Raw genomic sequence first — 14,512 nt, forward strand, 5'->3', positions numbered from 1 at the left:
GTTTACTTGTTGCTCCACTGACATTGCTGGACCTGTCAGGTATTTCCAGCATTTTCTGCTTTTGTATTCAAGGTGGAGAGGAGGAGGATTTTTTTTATCTCTCAGAGGCTTGTTTGTATCTCAAATTCCTCTTCCTTACTGAGCAGTTGAAGCTACGTCACTGAATATAGTCAAGGCTGAGTTAGACAGATTTTTGATTGACAAGGGCGTCAGAGGTTAAGGAAAGGAAAATGGAGTTAAGGCCACAACCAGGTCAGTCAAAATCTCATGTAACGGCAGGGTAAGCTGGGGATGAATCAAATGGCCTCTTACTGTTCCTATTTCTTGTGTTACATTCTCATATTGTGTCAGCACTTTATGTGATCACAAGTATACTTTCCAAAAGGAATTGCTCATTCTTAAATGGATAGTGATTTACTAAAGAGTTTTGATATGTAACTGGAACAAATAGATTAGAGTATGGCTGTTCTTTGTGTTTCTTCCTATACTATCCAGTGCTTTGAAAAACACGAAAGAGTTTCCAAAGATCTGTTTTGAAATCACCAAGATATTCAAACTGAATAGTAATCAGGTGGAAAATTCTATCTTGTCTGGAGTCAGACTAACACAGATTGTGGTGGTTGTGATCACTGGAGGCTCATTGTCCCAACCCAGGTCGTTATTGCAGAAGTTCTTCAGTCGGTCCAATCATCTTCAGCTGCTTTATAAATGACCTTCATCCCATCACAAGGACAGAATCACTGACAACTGTGCAATGTTCAATACCATTATAACTCCTCAGATGTTGAACTAGTTCACAGCCATATGCAGCAAGACCAAGACAACATTCAAGATTGAGATAATAAGTGGCTTGTAACATTTGTGTCACACAGTTACCAGACAAGGATCACCTCCAGCAGAACACAATCTAACCTTGACACTGAATGGCATTACCACAGCAGAATCCCACAGATAACATCATAGAAGTTACCAATGGACCAAAAACATAATTGGATCAGCTGCGTAGTGTGGTTACAAGAATAGGTCAGTTGGCATTTGGTTCACCACCACAAACATTCACACCCTCCACTCAGCGTACAGTGTCGACAGTATGCATCAGGTGCACTACAGCAACTCATCGATGATGGTTTGACAGCACTTGTGCCTCTATAGCCTCAGACAAGTGCAGCACATGCACAGGAACACAAGTTCTCCAAACAAATGCTAGCACAGCCAACCACACTCACCTCTCCCATTTGAAAAATACCCTGACATTTCTGAACATCTGTTCTTCAAGAACACAAGCTATTATTACACGGAGCATGCTTTTCACAGAACACTCACAATTTACTTATTCATATACATCTCGACCTGTCCAACCCATGTAATTATAATATTATCCATTTTGGAAAGAAAGCAAATCTCTCTCCAAAATGGACACAGAATCTCAAATGAATCTGAGGAAGGGTCACCAAACCCAAAACTTTAACTTTGATTTCTGTTCACAGATGCTGCCAGACTTGCTGAGCTTTTCCAGCAATTTCTATTTTTCCATAGAATCTTACAAAGTACATTCCAGAAGACACATGGCCACTCTTGTGCTTTTCAGTTAATACAGAGATGACATTGTACTTATCTCGGGATGAAACTTCAGGAGACTGTCAGCAGCGCCTGTCCAAATAGATATAATGGGTTACTGTTGTGCTGTTGCTTTCTCACCATAATGTAATACAAGTAACATTCTCCTCCCTCTTGAATATTTTGTTTGAACCTGCCTCCGCCACACTTCCAGGCAGTGCATTCTGAACCCAACCTACTCACTGTGTGAAAATATCTCTTCTCAGGTTGCAAATTGCAGCGGTTTCTTTTGAAAATTCCTTTATCCTCTTATTCTCGGTCTTTTTACATGGGTCTGGGATATCATAGCAATTACAGAAATGTGGCTCAGGGATGGACAGGGATGTGGCAGCTTAATGTTCCGGGATACAAATGCCACAGGTAGGGTAGAAAGGGAGGCAAGAGAGGAGGGGAGCGTTTTTGATAAGGGATAGCATTACAGCTGTACTGAGGGAGGGTATTCCTGGAAATACATCCAGGGAAGTTATTTGGGTAGAACTGAGAAATAAGAAAAGGATTATCACCTGATTGGGATTGTATTATAGACCCTCTAACAGTCAGCAGAAATTGAGAAACAGATTTGTAAGGAGATCTTGGTTATCTGTAAGAATAATAGGGTGGTTATGGTAGAGGATTTTAACTTTCCAAACATAGACTGGGACTATCATAGTGTTAAGGATTAAGATGGATAATAATTTGTTAAGTGTGTACAAGAATATTTTCTGATTCAGTATGTGGATGTACCTACTAGAGAATCTGCAAAACCTGACCTACTCTTGGGAAATAAGGTAGGGCAGGTGACTGAGGTGTCAGTGGGGAAGCACTTTGGGGCCAGTGACCATAATTCTATTAGTTTTAAAATAGTGATGGAAACGGATAGACAAGATCTAAAAGTTGAAGTTCTAAATCGGAGGAAGGCTAATTTTGACGGTATTAGGCAAGAACTTTCAAAAGCTGATTTGGGGCAGATGTTCGCAGTTAAAGGGACGGTTGGAAAATGGGAAGCCTTCAGAAATGAGAGAACGACAGTCAAGAGACAGTATATTCCGGTTAGGTGTATTCCTGTGAAAGGAAAGGCTGGTAGGTGTAAGGAATGACAGAAGAAATTGAGGGTTTGGTTAAGAAAAAGGAAGCAAATGTCAAGTATAGACAAGATAGATCAAATGAATCCTTAGAAGAGTATAAAGGCAGGAGGAGTATATATAAGAGGGAAATCAGGAGGGTGAAAAGGAAACATGAGATAGCTTTGCCAAACAGAGTTAAAGAGAACCAAAAGGGTTTTTACAAGTACATTAAGGACAAAGGGTAACGAGGGAGAGAATAGAGCCCCTCAAAGATCAGCAAGGCGGCCTTTGTGTGGAACTGCAGGAAATGGGGAGATACTAAACAAGCATTTTGCATCCATATTTACTGCGGAAAAGGATATGGAAAATATAGAATGTAGGGAAATAGATAGCAATATCTTGAATACTGTCCATATTTCAGAGGAGGAAGTGCTCGGTGTCTTGAAACGCTTAAAAGTGGATAAATTCCCAAGACTTGATCAGGTGTACTTTCGAACTCTATGGGAAGCTACAGAAGTCCCTTGCTGAGATATTTGTATCATCGATTGTCACAGGTGAGGTGCCAGAAAACTGGAGGTTGGCTAATGTGGTGCCACTATTTAAGAAAGGTGGTAAGGACAAGCCAGGAAACTACAAACCAGTGAGCCTGACATCGGTGGTGGGCAAGTTGTTGGGGGGAATCCTGAAGGACAGGATGTACATGTATTTGGAAAGGCAAGGATTGATTAGGGTTGGTCAACATGGCTTTGTGCACAGGAAATCATGTCTCACAAACTTGATTGAGTTTTTTGAAGAAGTAACAAAGAGGATTGATGAGGGCAGAGTGGTGGATGTGAGCTATATGGACTTCAGTAAGGCGTTCGACAAGGTTCCCCATGGGAGACTGGTAAGCAAGGTTAGACCTCATGGAATACAGGAAGAACTAGCCTTTTGGAATCAGAACTGGCTCAAAGCTAGAAGACAGAGGGTGGTGGTGGAGGGTTGTTTTTCAGACTGGAGGCCTGTGACCAGTGGAGTGCCACAAGGATCAGTGCTGGGTCCACTACTTTTCGTCATTTATATAAATGATTTGGATGTGAGCATAAGAGGTACAGTTAGTAAGTTTGCAGATGACACCAAAATTGGAGGTGTAGTGGAAAGCAAAGAAGGTTACTTCAGATTGCAACGGGATCTTGATCAGATGGGCTAATGGGCTGAGAAGAAGCAGATGGAGTTTAATTTAGATAAATGCGATGTGCTGCATTTTTGGAAAGCAAAGCTTAGCAGGACTTATACACTTAACGGTAAAGTCCTAGGGACTGTTGCTGAACAAAGAGATTTTGCAGGTTCATAACTCCCTGAAAGTGTAGTCTCAGGTAGATAGGATAGTGAAGGCGGCATTTGGTATGCTTTCCTTTATTGGTCAGAGTATTGAGTACAGGAGTTGGGAGGTCATGTTGTGGCTGTTCAGAGCATTGGCTAGGCCACTTTTGGAGTATTGCATGCAATTCTGGTCTCCTTCCTAATGGAAGGATATTGTGAAACTTGAAAGGGTTCAGAAAAGATTTCCAAGAATTTTGCCAGGGTTGGAGGATTTGAGCTATAGGGAGAGGTTGAATAGGCTGGGGCTGTTTTCCCTGGAGCGTCGGAGGCTGAGAGGTGACCTTGTAGAGGTTTACAACATCATGAGGGGCATGGATAGGATAAATAGACAAAGTGTTGTCCCTGGGGTGGGGAAGTCCAGATTTAGAGCATAGGTTTAGGGTGAGAGAGGAAAGAAATAAAAGGGACCTAAAGGGCAATCTTTTCACACAGAGCATGTTATGTTTGTAGAATGAGCTGCCAGAGGGAGTGGTGGAGGCTAGTATGATTGCAATATTTCAAAGGCATTTGGATACATATATGAATAGGAAGTGTTTAAGAGGGAAATGGACTAGGTGCTGGCAGATGGGACTAGATTGGTTCGGGATATCTGGTGGCATGGACGAGTTGGACCGAATGGTCTGTTTCCGTGCTGTACATCTCTATTACTCTATGATTATGACCAATGGAAGGCTTTCTCTCCCAACACTATCCAGGTTGCTCACGATATCAAGAACCTCTGTCACATCTTCCCATACACTTCTCCTTTGAAAGGAAAACAGTCCCAATTTCACCACTCTCTTTTCATAGCACAAGTCTGTCAATCCTGGAACCATTCTTGTCAACTTGCTAGTGTTCACATTATTCTAAAAACATGGCGCCAAGAACTGTACACAACACTCCAGCTGAGGTTTGAATAACGTCTTATAAAATTCAGTACAAACCTTCAGCTTGCACTTTGTGCCCCTATTAATAAACACCAGGATACTGTGTGTTTTATTATATGTTTGTATTTCAGGATAAAGTTGAGAGCAGGCATCTACTGAGTGGTTAAACTATTTAAACTTCGTGACAATGACACCTATAAACAGGACTAAACCTTTAAAAATATTATAATCACAGAATCCTGAACACACGCACCAGCCAGTTTCAAAACATTTCTACTCTACTGTTGTTATAATACTGAATGGATTCACAAACTCTCAACATGAATTGAATTTATTGTCACGTGCACTTAGGCACAGGAAAAATTGTTGTCTTGCAAGCAATACAGACCGATCACAGAGTTAAGTGGCACAGATAGTAAATAATAGGTAAACAGCAGCAAAAACAAAAACACAGGTACAGGCGAATGTTAAGAGTTTGTAAGTCCATTCAGTATTCTAACAACAGTAGGGTAGAAATGTTATGAAACCGGCTGGTGCATGTGTTCAGGCTTCTGTACCTTCTCCCCGATGGTAGGGGTTGTAGAAAAACATTGCCAGGGTGGGATGGATCTTTGAGAATGCTAGTGGCTTTTCTTTGACAGTGGGCCTGGTAGATGGATTCTATAGATGGGAAGTTGGCCTTTGTGATTGTCCAGGCCGAGTTCACCACTCTCTGTAACCGTCTCAGATATTGAATGGTACAGTTGCCATACCAGGTAGTGATACATCCAGACAGAATGCTCTCGATGGCACACCTATAAAAATTGGCAAGGGTATTCGACGTCATGCCAAATTTTCTCAGCTTCCTGAGGAGGAAGAGACATTGTTGGGCCTTTGTAACCAGTGTGTCCACATGAAGAGTCGAAGAAAGCTTGTTGTGGATGACCACTCCCAGGAGCTTGACACTCTCCACTCATTCCTCCTCTGTGCTGTTAATGTGTAGGGGGACATGAGTAACATCCTGCCGAAAGTCAATAATGAGTTCCTTGGTTTTGCCGGCATTGAGAGCTGGGTTGTTCTCAGTGTACCATTTTTCCATGTCTTCCACCTCCCATCTGTAGTCTGTTTCGTCGCCATCTGAGATTCAACCGACTGTGGTGGTGTCATCAGTGAACTTGTAAATGGCATTAGTCTGGTATTTGGCAACGCAGTCATAGCTATCCTGTGTTTTTGTTTTTGTCGCTGTTTATCTATTATTTACTTATCTATGCTACTTAACTCTGTGATCTGCCTGTATTGCTCGCAAAGCTTTTCATTGTGCATCAGTACACCTGACAATAAATTCAATTCAATTCGTTGTACAGTTTAGTTTTAAAGTTTATTTTCAATCTCAGAATTGCAACATTTGTATTACAGTTTTAAACTGAGAAACTAAAGTGAACTGGAAAGAATTAAAACAGCAACAAGGAACAAAAGAAAGCAACACGTTGCAGGAAGGATTGCGCGATATAATTTACTTCTCAAAATTGAGAAGTGCCTGGGAAGTTTAATAATTTCAAATTGATATGTAAATTTGGCCTGAAGGAAGTTGGGATTGAAAACAATGCAATGAATGTTAGTTTTAACCCGATGGCCACGAGGAAACCAGCGGACAGCGCACTTGAAAATTAAAACTCGCACAATCCAAGATTTTCACATTTATCCGCTTAATTTTGCCACTATTCAAAACAGACACGTTTTGTATGACAGCTGCAGTTCCTTTCCAAGCAAAAACACTTGTGCACTATTTTCTTTAACCAACAATTCACGCGATGGTTAAGTCTCCTGCAAATAATTTTATATTTTTCAATTTTCTTTGCGGAGCCCCTACCGATATTGCCCTCGACTGAAATCCTGGTAACTGCCTGACTTTTACTGTGAATCTCAACAGGCTCCGTTCTGGAGCAAACGCGTTTCCGAGCAGCTTCAGTTCCCATCATCAGCTCAACCCGATCGCCCGGTTTCCAGTGGGAGCTCACGGTGGACAGCAAGCTCCGTCCTCGGGTTCGCAAAGCGTACTGTGGGTCGGGGAATAAACACGCCACTCTGTGTAGCATCCGGCTCTGCGTGAATTTCACGCTTGTCCTTATCAGGAGAGCTCTGAAGGACAAAGCCATTTCATTAGCTCTGTGCTCAGAACCCCCGCACACATCATGCTGCAGCTCACGTTTCCTGTCTCAGCTCCTCAGCCTCTCCTGTCTCTCGTTCCATCACCTCGCTTCCTCTCTGTTGAAACCAACCTCCTCACATTTTGGTGAAACAGTTCCGGGTTAATGCAATTGAACAACGTTGTTTTCCAGCAGCCCTTTTCCATCAAGAAGGAGGTTGGGTGATTTGCATCTCAAGAGGATTCCAGATATCCGGCTGCGGATGATCTACGCGAAAACAAAACAAAATCGAATTTGATGCACAATTTATGTTTCAATTTATCGCTTCGCATCCATCTTCTTCTGCACCATCTTTGAGCATTTGGTACAACCCCTCTGTGTCATCCCCAAGCGGTTTCCTGTCCTACCCTTCGCCTTAGCCACCGTCTCTTGCTTTTCAATCCCTACTGCTAAAATGGCCTGACAGCTTGCATCAGGTTATGTTCAAGGAACGTCGGCTAATTCAGTGTCTTGACATAGACTAAAGCGGGTCAGTTTTGTGCACTTAATCATTGAACGTAAGAATATGAAAAGTATCTTGCCTTGTGTGGTTGGACGCCACACCGAGTTTGGGTTCTTTTCAGACTGGTGAAGAAATTAAAGTCGTTTTCAGGTTTAGCTTTCAAAGTAACATTGTTTATTAAATATTAATACTAAACACTGCTGCCGGTGATCATCACTGGTCTGTCAGGCTCTGACTTACCATAACAATCAGTAAGAACTGATCTAACTTAATATGCTCTCAGTTCGACTCCCAGTACGCAGAGTTCGACTATTACCTGAAATAATGTTTTTCTCCAGTGTTCGACTATTACCTGAAATAATGTTCTTCTGATCCAATCGCTCTGTGATCTTAAAACTTATTGAGATGCAACTCTGTGACATCAGAAGATTGCTCCTGGGTTCCCAATCCTTATACAAATTAAAGTATAAGATAATTCACAGGGAAGAGAAGCACTGAGCATAGTCCTCGACTTGCTGTCCTGGCCAGAAAGTGTGTTAACTGAAAGTCTGAGTTTCATATTGTGCAAGAGGCCTTCTTTCCTGGTTAACTGCATGGATCTTTGATTTCTTAGTTAAAAATCACACCACACCAGGTTATAGTCTAACAGGTTTATTTGGAGGTACAAGCTTTGGGAGCGTTGCTCCTTCATCAGGTAGCTAGTGGGGCAGGATCATAAGACACAGAATTTATACTAAAAGGTCATAGTTTCATACATCTGATGCAATGTATTGATTGCTGTTAAGTCTTTAATCGCTTAGAATGGGGATGCAGGTTTTGATTGATAATATGTAAATTTCAGAAGTTCTTTCAAGCCACAGTTCTGAGATATCAAGATTTTTTTTAAAAAAAAGTAATATCTCAGCTCAGAAAATGCATTAAAGATGTGGGGTTAGAATCTATTATTTTTTTAAAAAAGTGACATTTCCACTTCAATTTCTTAGGCATGTTGTATTTAAATAACGAGCAATGCAGTAACAGGGTGGGGTGGGGAGAGAGGGTGCAGCATTGTTTGTTTATTCATTGAATATGAACATTTCTGACCTATTCCGGATTGCCAGGAGAAAAGTGGTGCTCTTGAACTGCTGGATTCTGTGTGATGAAGGAACACCCACATTGCATTACTTATCTCACAGCTCTGATTTGGACTAAGCTGTAACAGTAATACTGGACAAGTCAGATCCCAGAGTGACCTCTGAATCGCAGCAGCATAAATTTTATTTTTGTAATTGATTTATTGGGGTGGTCAGTCACGGAATATGTTCAAAACAGGTTGCAATGTACATTTAACAAAATAAAATCAAACATTTTGAGCATTCAAGGGGAAAAACAAAAATGTTACAAATTGTAAGAACTGTTTGAAAGGGTTTTATGACAAATATCATAAATAAAGTCAGCACAGTCTTATAAATACTCAAACTTCAATGAAGGGTCACCCTATTTCCATAGTTTTTTGTTCAGTTCACAAAGCTGTACTTGGTTTTCTTTTGGCAACTTCTGCATGCCTTGATGTCATTGAAATAATTCTGCAGAGACCAGAAACCCATTGCCAAGTCACCCTTCATTTACACCTGGAAAGTCCCTGACAATGAGCCAGCTCCCTCAGAGACAGCTCTCAGACTAAACAGCACCTCTGACACTCCTGTTTCTGCCAGTCAGACAGACCCAATCAGGAACTCCAATTCTATGATGTCCACCTGGCTGACATCATTCCAATCACTGTCCCTAAGACCCTTAAACTGATAATACAGATCACTTACTCCATAACATGTATTCTATAAATGCATTTAACAGTCTTGCATGATGTCTTACTCTCAGACACTTTAAAAGTCTTTGTTTCTGGAGCTTTAATCTCCTAAACCATGAAACTTTTGCTGACTTGATTGTTTTGGAGACTGATAGGCCTTTTTCTCTGATTTAATCACTTCTCGCAGACCTGTAAACAACCCTACAAATCACATTTTATGCACACTTATTAAAAAGTGCTCCTCAAACCTATTCTACTCTTAATTCACAATCCTCACCACTTTTTCCATGCTTCATTCTGTGCTGAAATCAAGTATCTTTGTATATTCACGTCCTAGCTTTGATACTTTGCATTCAATTCTGTCAGATTATATATTTATAGCTCATTGATTAGACAATCTGTCCATTTTGTCACAATACTATGTTTCGGTACAGAGCCTTTAGTTCTGATTTTTACTCAGCTTGTAATTTCTGATCTTGCTTGCTGACTGACAGACCCTTAAGTTTGAATGTTCAGTCCCTTTTGCTGCACTCTGTTGATTAACCATGTTGTAACCCTCTACTACTGCCTTGTCCTTTCCATTTAAATTTATCACTTCTCCCCTCACATGACACCAAACTGCTAAACTTCAAAGCCTCTCCACTGCCCAAATTATACAATTCAGCGCAACACTTGTGCCAGTGAAATTCAAGTGAAGACCAAACCATAGGTACTGCTGCCACTTTCTGCAAGTATGGTAGTAGTATCCCATAAACTGAAAGATTTCTCCCACACCAATCTCTGAATGATACATTTAACTCTCTGATCTTATTTGCCCTTCACCAATTTGTGGTGATGTAAAAAAACAAAAGAAGCAGAAGGAAGACCAAGAGCATTTGGTTTCTGATGTTAGTTATAATTTGGAATGTGCAAGTTTCCAGAGGCAAAGTGAATATGCCTTTAAGGTTTTGTAAGAGAAAGAAATGTGTAAAGGAACTAGCAAGTAGAATTAAATCTAGGACACGTGTCTAAGTTATGGTATCAATAATGAAACAGTTACTCATGTTAGCAAAGTGACATCGTGAGACAGTTGTTTTGGCTGATTTCTTCCCTAACAGGACGATAATATTGATCTTTCAAAGTGTTATGTCCATGCAAGGACAACACAAAAAAAGTTAGTATTGAAATAAGAGAACAGAAAAAATAGACAATAGTTTATTTGCCAAGGAAATTGTATGTCACTGCAAGAGGACAGAAGATGTGGAAGGATGTTTCATCATGGTACGTGAACAAGGTATATTACTGTAGAATGAGAAAATTGAATTTAGAGTGAGATGTGTGTCTAACTGCCATATTTGTAATGGTATTGAACATGGAACCACAGAATGGGCATTTTTGAAGTGTACTGGGTAATGACAGTGCTGAATATATGAAAAGAATACAATGAGTAGCAACTGATGTACAACCACTGAAATTATACTCAAAAGGTCGACACGAGTATTGCACTTCTCTTACCTATCAAATAACCATTGCACTTAGAAGTATATGAAACAGGTTGCAGATGGAGAAGAGTACATTCAAGGCCAATGGTGGGACATGATATGTTAGCATTTCAGTGAAAAAAAATCTCAATTTTAGGCCAATAAAAGAATGTGGTGTAAAATTAAGTGCTGTCTTTCAACAATCCAGTTGTGATTCATCTAGTACATTTTGGGCTCATCCACTGTTTGTCTAAAAACACTGCGCAAAGTTTGAGAAGATTTGTAGCTCGGGTACTCATTGTTGTGGTTCTGTTCGCCGAGCTGGGAATTTGTGTTGCAGACGTTTTGTCCCCTGTCTAGGTGACATCCTCAGTGCTTGGGAGCCTCCTGTGAAGCGCTTCTGTGATCTTTCCTCCACCATTTATAGTGGTTTGAATCTGCCGCTTCCGGTGGTCAGTTCCAGCTGTCCGTTGCAGTGGTCGGTATATTGGGTCCAGGTCCATGTGCTTATTGATAGAATCTGTGGATGAATGCCATGTCTCTAGGAATTCTCTGGCTGTTCTCTGTTTGGCTTGTCCTATAATAGTAGTGTTGTCCCAGTCGAATTTGACAAGCAACATGAATTCGACTGGGACAACACTACTATTATAGGACAAGCCAAACAGAGAACAGCCAGGGAATTCCGAGAGGCATGGCACTCATCCACAGATTCAATCAATAAGCACATCGACCTGGACCCAATATACCGACCACTGCAACGGACAGCTGTAACTGACAACCGGAAGTGGCAGATTCAAACCACTACAAATGCCGGAGGAAAGATCACAGAAGCGCTTCACAGGAGGCTCCCAAGCACTGAGGATGTCACCTAGACAGTGGACGAAACGTCTGCAACACAAATTCTCAGCTCGGCAAACAGAACCACAACATTCTATGAGCTTAAAGAAAAGGACTTCAAGTGACAACACATTATGCAGATATCGGTTACAATAATGTTTTACTTTATTTAATGCTAAAGAATACACACCTCAAGCAAAATGATCAGATTCTTACAGAATCATACTCAGGAATAACATTAACCAACAGGAAATTGCACCAATACTCATTCCGTTAAATATTTCCAAATACTTAAAAGAAAATAAATTAAAACATATACAAGACATGACCCAAATCTGCCAAAAGGATGTAATGAGGTAACAGTTTCAGGTAATCTTGGTGTTTGTTACACACGAACCTGTGTCACATCTTTAAATGACTGGATCGACTTGATTTTATTTGGGTGTCAACATGGTTAAATGAACCAAATACAGGAAGTTCAGTCTTCATGAGATGACAAAAAAAGTACATGTCTATTTTGCTTTGTTTTGTTTTCTGTATATACTCTCTCACTTTCTTATCAAATTCAGTTAATAGTGTTCAGTGTTGAATTCAATTATTTTCATCAACAAAAGGTTTACTATCTCCAGTTTTGCACGTCAAAATGGTGGTGGAACAAAAATAAAGTAAACAAGAATAAAAAAGTTATTGGGAGAACTGCAAGATCTATTTACTTTAGCAACAGCTTTTGAAGTTTAATAATTCCACAAAGAATTGGGTGGGGAAAAATAATCCAGGGCAAGAGAGCAGGTGAAGATGACAATTTGTGCTGTGAATTCACAAAGCTGACTATTAGTACATCATCTTATTCACCAAAATTGTAATGTCATCGTAGTTGAAGATTGTTGACAAATAATACTTCGAAATGAAGATGTTTCCTGCTTAATTCACTGCCCCTCAAATTAAGAGGGCCAACCAACATGAAAATCAGGAAAATGCATATTTCTCTCTGAGACATTCTTCCACATCTGATCTGAAAATCAGGAAAGACGAAAGGATGTCAAACAGATGTCTAAACATATACTTTCAAGTTAAGTTTTTGTTACAAACATTCACCATATCTTGCTTCATTTCTAAGATTATTTTGTATGGTCCTTTCTAATAGGATACCCATTCCGATACTCAAATGCTCCAGTCACAGAATATATAAATCGTTGAATAATTTCAGTGACTTCACAAATCATTCCCACATCGACATTAGGGACACACAATAGTTGACAATTCACTTTTTAAAACTATAACGTACGGGTATGGTCTGGAAAATAAACCAAGATAACAGATTGAAAGATCTGGTCCAAAAAAATAGCCTTGCAGCAGTCCACTGCACTGCAGAAAATACAACGCATCTTTCAAAGAAAATGTCAAGAGAGAATTCTGTACTGCACATAATTGTTGTTATGCAAGGACACCAGCCAACATGGTTCAGAAATGTAGCCTTTATGGCATTTGTGCACCACTAACTATGCTGCCTCAAGATTGGAATATCAGTTTTCCTTTAGGGAGAACAACAAGATCACGTGAAAACCACATATCCTCATGATGGGGAGTAACATAAAATTAAATCCTCACCTTCGGAAATCAGAATCCTAAGTTACTGACATAATGACAACATTAAAAAAAAGGACAATGGTTTTTTGAGAGTTTGGTTGAAGGTGCTACACAGTATCACTGCACTCCATAACACTGCGTTTTCTATTCCGTATGCCAACCCTGCAATGCAAAATTAACACCACTTTGCAATTTTTCAGCTTTTATCTTGCCCCAGAAACTATGTTTCCAGTTAGAATTTAATAGATTTAAATCATTTTCTTTGAGAATAAGGTAGTTGATGATAATAAACAGCATTTCTTAAAAGTCAGGAAGGCGTAAATAAATTTCACAGCAGGGCACATCAAGTATAAACCTTTGGCTCACGTCAAGAACACTGCAAGTTAACTTGGAGTTCAACTCAAAAGCCCCTCAAGTACGGTTAACGATGTCATTTGGTTGTACTAATAACAACATAACACACAGGGAAAAGGGAAGATTCAATTGGTAAGCAAACGGGGAGGCAAAGAGTCTTGCTGCTGCAGCAGTTGCCTTCAGAAGAGTTATGTTCGAACTTGAAATTTTCCAGCTTTTGTCATGTACTTGATGCCTTTAAATGGTTTATATTTCTCACCATACATGTCCAGTCGATTTACCTTCAAACCTGAGACAAGATGGAACACAATATCAGTTAGAGGGTTTATTCCATTCAGAAGTCAATGCCAATAAGGTATAGTCCATAGAACTAAAATTGCATTTTGTGGATCACAGTACGCAAAAATGAAAAGGGTTGCAAGAAATGAAGGGACAATCCAAAGACTCTGGCAGTTGTAAAGTCAAGATGATCATCTGTATCTAGTTCCATATTCCAGCAGAAAACATATTTGCAGTTGCATTGTAGTCATATTGATAACGGATCAAAAATCAAAATGTCACACAGCTGTCAAATGAAATGCTGTTCTGAGATTGGTACAGCATCACACTGTACCTAGGTACCTTTGTACTTAAGGTGGCACTGCAATTGGTGACTTGGTAAACTTGCAATGCACTTGTGTGAATACATGTGACAATAAACCTAATTATAATCAAAGTGCACTTCGTTTTTCTAACCCCTCAAACTTAAAACAGAATGATGTGGAGGAGCTAGTGTTGGACTGGGGTGGACAAAGTTAAAAAATCACAACACCAGGTTATAGTCCAACAGATTTATTTGAAAGCACTAGCTTTCAAAGCATTGCTCCTTTACCAGTGAACTGTAGAGCAGTTCTGGACAGCTGTGCCTTATGATCCTGCTTCACAGCTACCTGAAGGTGGAGCACTCTGAAAGCTCATGTGTGAAACCTGATG

General features: G+C 40.1%; 2 protein-coding genes across 4 annotated transcripts in view; both read right to left on the reverse strand.

The window, feature by feature from the left end:
- Positions 1-7,540, reverse strand: part of LOC122543151 (deoxycytidine kinase 2-like) — a 30,574-nt gene extending 23,034 nt beyond the window's left edge. The window contains exons 1-2 of one of the 3 annotated variants that reach the window (XR_006309935.2): positions 6,738-7,540; positions 1,616-1,650 (exon numbers count right to left, since the gene is read on the reverse strand). Coding sequence is in view for 2 of the 3 variants with exons in the window: in XM_043681523.2 (XP_043537458.1) it covers positions 1,616-1,650; positions 6,738-7,023 (321 nt within the window). In the remaining variant the exon portion in view is untranslated. The remainder of the gene's footprint in view (positions 1-1,615; positions 1,651-6,737) is intronic. The other 2 variants (XM_043681523.2, XM_043681527.2) reach the window with 2 other exon arrangements.
- Positions 7,541-11,742: 4,202 nt separating this feature from the next.
- Positions 11,743-14,512, reverse strand: part of LOC122543150 (AP-3 complex subunit mu-2) — a 36,715-nt gene continuing 33,945 nt past the window's right edge. The window contains exon 8 of the mRNA XM_043681522.2: positions 11,743-13,829. Coding sequence (XP_043537457.1) covers positions 13,729-13,829 — 101 coding nt within the window. The 3' untranslated portion in view covers positions 11,743-13,728. The remainder of the gene's footprint in view (positions 13,830-14,512) is intronic.

This window comes from Chiloscyllium plagiosum, unplaced genomic scaffold, assembly GCF_037043375.1.
Source record: "Chiloscyllium plagiosum isolate Xiang-an unplaced genomic scaffold, Cpla_swu_hap1 HiC_scaffold_48, whole genome shotgun sequence".
In the NCBI taxonomy this organism is placed as follows: domain Eukaryota; kingdom Metazoa; phylum Chordata; class Chondrichthyes; order Orectolobiformes; family Hemiscylliidae; genus Chiloscyllium; species Chiloscyllium plagiosum.